This window comes from Gobio gobio (assembly GCF_949357685.1).
Source record: "Gobio gobio genome assembly, chromosome: 8".
NCBI lineage: Eukaryota > Metazoa > Chordata > Actinopteri > Cypriniformes > Gobionidae > Gobio > Gobio gobio.
In genome coordinates this window covers 40,889,250-40,896,418 of record NC_137114.1, presented here as the reverse complement: position 1 = coordinate 40,896,418, position 7,169 = coordinate 40,889,250, and the positions used below count along the sequence as shown (strand labels likewise).

The window sequence follows — 7,169 nt, the reverse complement described above, 5'->3', positions numbered from 1 at the left end:
GAAGAAGATCAAAAAACCTATAAGACCCTGGTAACAGGGTGAGAAATGCAGACAGAGAGAGCAGTATTCATTTTGACTTGGCAACAGGAGAAGACGAGGTTCAATCAGTTTTATTAGTTTCACACAGCGAGAAGTGTGCAATGAATCCAAGCATGAGGTCGGATCAGAGTTTTAAGGCAATGGAGTCAAACTGAAATATCAGATATGTGATCTAAAAATTCATGCTTTAGAAATTCTACATTTTTTCACAATTTAAAAAGATTAGCTAAACTAAATTATATAGATGCATCCGAATTCCACTATCAATTTATTCCATTTTTAAAATTGTATTTAAAAATGTTAAAATAATTTGCATTATTTTGTATTTTCTACTTTTTGGATTCTGTGACAGTGGAAATGAACTAAGGAGAATGGGGCTAGTCACACTTTTCACTACAGTGAATATTTCTTAAGGTTTATTTCTATATAGACACAAACCTCACAGTCGTAAAAACAGCTTTCCACCATTAATGGCTAAGAAAAAAGATACAGTTTATTGAACACATGTTGTCACATTGAAACCTGCTATTAAACCGCCTATAAGAAGATTTTCAGTCAAATGTGCAGTAAAACAATTATGCAATTATTATAAATTTTTTTTTTCAAGGAGCATATCCATTCAAAAGGTTAGGGTTAGTAAGTCTCTTATGCAGCCCAAATCTGCCTATATTTGACAAAATAAAAGAGTCATATTGTGAAATATTATTACACTTTTGAAGAACTGTTTTCTATTTGAATAACTTTTAAAATGTAATTTATTCCTGTGGTGGCAAAGCTGAATTTTCAGCATCATTACACCAGTCTTCAGTGTCACATGATCCTTCAGAAATCATTTGAATATGCTAATTTGCTGCTGTGACAATTCTTCTAAATTTTGAAAACAGTTATGCTTAATATTTTTTTTTTCAGGATTCTCTGATAATGATCAACGAACAGCATTTATTTGAATTAGAAATATATATATTTTTTTATCAATGTACAAATGTCTTTACTGTCACTTTGTTCAATTTAATGCATCCTTGCTGAATAAACATTTATTTATTTATTTTTAAATGTAAATCTCACTAACCCCAACATATATAGCCTATCCATCTAAAATAAATGTGAAAACTTGCCCTAACCTTACACCCTCAGTTAACAGTTCAGTTAAAATCTGCCTTCATTTTATAGTTGACACCTGTCTGAATTTATATCCATCAGTATACATATAATGATATAATAATTTTAGTTTTGGAGGACAGAATTCCTCCACACACACACACACACACACACACACACACACACACACACACACACGAATCTGGTTTACTATATTTGTGGGGACTCTCAATAAGGTTTTTATACTGTACAAACTGTATATTTACATTAACCCTACCCGTCACACAAAACTTTCTGCAACTTTCTGTATGATTTATAAGCTTGTTTTCTATTTAGGTCCCCACGGTGACACAAGTCCCCATGAGTCTGTGTGCATTCAGGTTTAAGTCCCCGCAGGGATAAAAAAGAAGAAAAAAAAAAACATGTACACACACACACAATCTAAGACCGCTTTGATGTTTGAAACCAACATACAAAACCACAGCAAGAGCAACACATACAATCGTGTAATTGGACTTCTGACTCAAAACCCTGTTGTTACTGAGATACAGCATTTGTGACAACTTGCCCCGGTCTCCGTTATACAGAAACGGAAGTGTGGTGCAAACCAAAATAAGCTAATGAGTGTTTTTACAGCAAAAGTCTTGACTCTTTTTTTTTTTTTTCTCTCTCTTTTGCAAACAATGGTCTTAAAGATGAAACCTCATTATACATGTCCAAAGCATAAACGGATCAGGACAAATGTGGCAACAAAGTTTCAACTCGGGCAACATTCCAGCAGGTCTGATGCAACAGGGCTGCAACAAGAGTTACATCTCCATAGTGTAATATAGTGTCCTTCCCCGTCGCATGTGGTTAAATAGTGCTTTACAGGGGTCTCTGTGCTTAGATTTTGTGCTTAGATATACATCCAGTCTGGTTTAGTCCAACTGGACCCACTTTAATAATCATTAGGATTTACTTACCCTCTACATTTCAAAAGGAAGTGCACGTATAAAACGCGTTTGCGGACAACTTTACTCGAGATCAAGCGGGAAATCACATAGCTCTACTGACTGGGATGTGGACTCAAGGGTGAAGTTCGGATTGAACTTGTCCCGTTGAATTGGACTCTGAGCTGTGGGGCGAGGCGGCGGATGGATACGAGCTCGTGTGATGCGGTTACTGTTTGGTTTGACGTGATACTCCTCTGTTCTCCAAAACTTTTGAACGATTTATCGTGTAACCGATCAGTCTCGACATCAAATGAAGAAGAGTGAGACAATGTTCTGTTAAATTGAAAACGTGAGCTCCTCCACTGCGATTTACTGCGCTTACAGAAGCTCTTCAGACCTGACCACCTCAGCACGATGGAGTAAGTGTCAACTTCCATTCAGACTTTTATATGAGCTACAACTTCCTGTGACAGTGTATATCTCAGTTTAACTAGTTTTCAGAGTTTCTGAACTAGGGAATAACCTGCAGAAATCTATAGAGATGGGGTTTCATCGTGACATTTGTTATAGCTTTGTTTGAAAGTGCATGTAAAAAGCAGAAATTGCTTAACTTACCTTTTTATCGATTTTCTGTACTGCTCACAAGCTTCTTTTCGAACAATATAGTGTAAGGCTCTATTTTCAGGCACTTTTGATTTTTCTTAGTGGATTTATAAAAAACTGTATCTTTTATATTTTTTTAATTAAGTTTAATTAATATTTATAGAGTATAAACATGCATCTGAATTTTAAACTGGAAAAAAAATCCTTTTTGAAATTAATATTTTTAAGACTTTACTTTAGCCTCTGTTTCACATTTGGCATTGAACTTGACTAGAGGCATCATATTACAGCATACTAAATGAGCTCTAGCAAAAGGTCATAATCATTATTTTTAGATTTTTATTATTTACATTATTAGAAAATAGTGCACTCTATCTTATCAATTCAGTCAATTTTAACTTCAGGTATTCAGGTTTTTAATATTAGTAGCCTAATATTTTTTATATTAGTATTAAGAAACATTTTGTAATTATTAATTTTCGTGATACTCTGTGAAACTGTGCATCTTATATTTGGGGGAAAATGAAGTTTTTGAGTTTGTACTGATTGTATTAACATTTTTAACACTTGAAAATCTGAATTAACAAGTGCGTTTTCTTTTTTTTCGTATTTTAATATAGGTTTCAGTTTTTCACATCTCTTTCCTGTATGAGGCATTTCTTCGATTCTCATGCGTTGTACGCAATTCACCATTACAATCGAAAAACAGCAAATTGTGGCGGCATATATTATTCCCAGGAAGACTCCCCTCATTTGCACAGCCGGCTTAAGAGCTCCCTCTTTCCTACTGGCTAACGAAGGCCAATCATAGGCGGAGGGAGGAGTCTGCTCAGACGTAGGACTAAATTGGTAAGCAGTACGACACTTTTATTTTGTCCGATTGTTGGTGGGAACCGCACTGCAGCGTGTGTGTTAATGGCGTACAGTAAGTAAAGCAAATATTTTGGTGATCCACATCGTTTCATCTTTTTTTTTTTTCTTTTTTTTTTTACTTGCATGTATTGTTTAACAGGATAATATATCCATTTTCATAGTTCAGTGTTATATTTGAATCCATGCATATGTTGATATCTGTATGTTGATATAATGCTGAATTGTTTTTCTCAACAGATTGGATGACAAAAACTTTTGACGCTTACCCAAACTCAACTTCCACGGAATCCTCTCCTGGTTCCTCAATCCCACCCTCACCTCTGGAGCATGACGTCCAAATGCCCTCCGACTTGGAGGTTATGACCACTCTTCTTAAAGAAGAACTGGCTCAATTGGAGGATTATTACCTGTATGAATCAACGCCTATGAAATTGGAAAAATGGCAAAAATGTGACAAAAGCCTACAAGCTATGGCCACCCAGTCATACTATCAGTTGCCCTGCGCTTCGTACAATGCAAACCAACCTGAAACGAATCCCAGGCTGGTGTCCCTGGCGACTGGAGAGCTTGACCTACGAGGCTTCTGTGGGGGCTCTATGAGCCGACCGAAAATGTCTAGACCCGGCCCCTACAGCTACATTCGGACACACTGCAATAGCCAAAGAATATCAGCAAACGGATGTAAAGATGTGGAGGTGTTTGAGAAAGAAACGTGGACTTTCAAAGGGACTCATTCAGGTTACTCAGACTTGGCTTTTGACCAGTGCTCTGTCGACAAACCCTTCGCAAAGAACCACGCCGGTGCAAAGAAGGTTCGAGAATGTGCTATACTGTTGAAGGAAGAAGAAAAAAGTTGCTTCACGGAAGACGTGTTTTACCGAGCGGAGATGATGAGAAGTTACGATCTCGGTGGGTCCCTGGAGCCCCACCACAGGAGAGAGGGCCAGAGCCACGGGATGAAGATGCTCGGCCACGACGGGATTGCCATGCCGGTTTTGCAGTGCGCCGAGAACGAGAGCTGTCCGCCATATAAACAATCCGAAGTAGCCGAGTGTTACTTCCATCAGATCGCTGCCAATTTAGAGCCATATCACGGCTACATGAATGAAATCGATCAGCCAATCAGAACTGGGGCTGTTGATATCCAGAATAATGACTACTTGCACCACGAATGCCTTGGGGATCAAAGCTTTGAATGTCTGTCCGGTGACAGTGTTGGGTCCTCTTTGGAGTTGCCCGTCCAGAAACCGCTGCAAAGGTCACGGGAAAGTCAGTGTGTGTTTAAACCAGATGTTAAAGTAGGTTCCTCTGAGAGAAACCACGGAGAACGCAAGCAGAAGAAGAGAGACCAGAACAAGTCTGCTGCCCACAGGTACCGTAGCCTTTTTTTTCTTCTTTTTTGTATCTGTGTTTCATGGGGACAAATGAAAGTAGTCGCCTTGGTTAGTTAGTCAAGGGGTTCCCAACCACCCATGCATGTCTCCTTAGTCAAATGAAAACTCAATTAAGAAAGCATGTTTTTGTTTGGGATCATACGAGCAGAAGAGCTGAACCATGCTATTTTATTCCACAAATGTTGCCAAAAAAAAACAATAGGTACCGTCAGCGTAAGAGGGCGGAGCAGGACTGTTTGGAGGAGGAGCTCCATGGTTTGGAAGGGCGGAACAGAGAACTTCGGGACAAAGCAGAATCTGTAGAGAGAGAGATTCAGTATGTGAAAGATCTCCTGATTGAAGTCTACAAGGCTCGCAGTCAGCGCTTAAAAGAGGATTCCAGTGCCTAAACCGTCTCTTACCAGCATTTCACTTATACCAGGCTCTGACAGCATGTTTTTATGCTCCGAATAGTTAGTGAACCTCAAAAAAAAACAAAAAACAAGAGCTCATGTATTAAAATGGTTTTGTTTTTCCAAAGCGAAAGCCGCATGGTTTCGTGAAACTGAGAGCATAATATCTGAAGCACTGTGATGATAGCCTAGCTTGGTCTCTACATTTACAGCGATTATATTTAATGAAAAGCTGCCCATCAAGATCTGACTGAATTTCACATGGGACATTACATTTCTTTAACCCTACTGACTTGTTTTAGTGTACAAAATAAGGTATTCTGTACAGGCTTGCTCCGTTCTTTATTTATCATGAAATGTCATGCTTAACTCAACAGCACAATAATGAGAAATTGTAATAATGTAGCGACACGGACAACATTTTTACTATTGTAATAATGCAAAGCACTGCAATGTAAAATGTCACTACTTTTTGCTTTATGATTTCATGTATTTCCTTACGTTTCTCCTTTCTTTGTGAAATATCTCATGTAATTATATTTAGAATACAGGAGAGCTTTTTGCAATGATATTTCAATTGCTTTAAAATATATTATAAACTAAGGTTTATAGCATATTAATGACTGATTTTTCGGCTCAGGTATGGAATGCATGTCTAATACATTGAAAAGCATGTTGGGTTACAATTTATTGCATGACCCAAAATAAGAAATGAATGCTTTTGTGCATTATGACAATATGTAAAATTTTTATTTTGCCCTTTTGTTTTATTCTCATTAACATTGTGCTTTAAAATATGTGCTTTTTTTTTAGAATTAATGTGTAATCGGTATGAGATACAGATTGTTTTTATGCAGGTTTGCGGAAAACAATCACTGTCATTTGCTACAGGACTTTAAAATTCAGAAGAATTTGAATGATTTCAACCTATTTGAACAGGTGCACATTACTACAGTAGGATACTGTGCTTCTGAAAACAGACAAGCGTAGCAAATCTGAATGCATTTATTTCTGCAGGTTCTAATGTGTTTCAGAATCTACCAACACTTGATTAATAAATACAAATTATATTGTGCAGTAATTCTTATTTTTTGTTGATTCAAATGTCAATAAATGATTCTTAAATATTTTATGAATATTGTGATGAATGATTATTTTGCTTGTTTACACACAGACACATGCTGGTAAATGTTCAAAGAGATAAAAAAAAAAAAAAAATCAGTACTTTTTCCAAGCTATTAAAGGACAAATATCTGATAAGGATTGATGAAAATACACTATGAATATTAGAAAACGATTTTATACATTTTAAAATACAAACGTATATACTTTACAGCTGTTGAACTAACATATTTACATTTTCTTATTTTTGGTTGATTAAATTGTCAATAAATGGTTCTTAAATATTTTATTAATATTGTGATGAATCATTATTGTGCTTGTTTACACACAGACACATGCTTAAAAATGTTAAAAGAAAAATAAATAATCCAAAAAATAAAACATTTCAGTACTTTTTCCAAGCAATTAAACGGCAAATGTCTGATCTATAATGATTGATGAAAATACACTATTAATATTGGAAAACGATTTTATACATTTTAAATTCCAATACTATACAGCTGTTGAACATATTTACAATTCTTTAGCATCCATTTGATAAGATAGGATCATATAATTTCTTTTCACGTATGTGACGATAAATTCGGCAGTCCAGCTTTTCCTCTTCATTAGTGTGATATGTATAGCTTTATAAACATTTATTGTATTTTTATGATCATTAATAGGTCTAGTTTTATTCATTATTATTTACATTTTCAATATTCAGGCTAATG

General features: G+C 36.0%; 1 protein-coding gene across 1 annotated transcript; it reads left to right on the top strand.

Annotated features, from left to right (window-relative positions):
* The first annotated feature begins 1,902 nt into the window (after positions 1 to 1,902).
* Positions 1,903 to 6,743, top strand: atf5b (activating transcription factor 5b). Its single transcript, XM_079824184.1, has 4 exons — positions 1,903 to 2,491; positions 3,296 to 3,524; positions 3,786 to 4,920; positions 5,145 to 6,743. Exons 3-4 carry the CDS (start codon positions 3,791 to 3,793, stop codon positions 5,329 to 5,331), a joined length of 1,317 nt encoding a protein of 438 aa, XP_079680310.1. The 5' UTR covers positions 1,903 to 2,491; positions 3,296 to 3,524; positions 3,786 to 3,790; the 3' UTR covers positions 5,332 to 6,743.
* Positions 6,744 to 7,169: the final 426 nt, after the last annotated feature.

Excerpts from the sequence above, each read along its gene's own strand:
- atf5b (XM_079824184.1), top strand. The coding sequence starts at position 3,791 with ATGACAAAAACTTTTGACGCTTACCCAAACTCAACTTCCACGGAATCC. Across the intron at positions 4,921-5,144 it reads AACAAGTCTGCTGCCCACAG|GTACCGTCAGCGTAAGAGGG; the intron begins GTACCGTAGCCT and ends AAAAAACAATAG.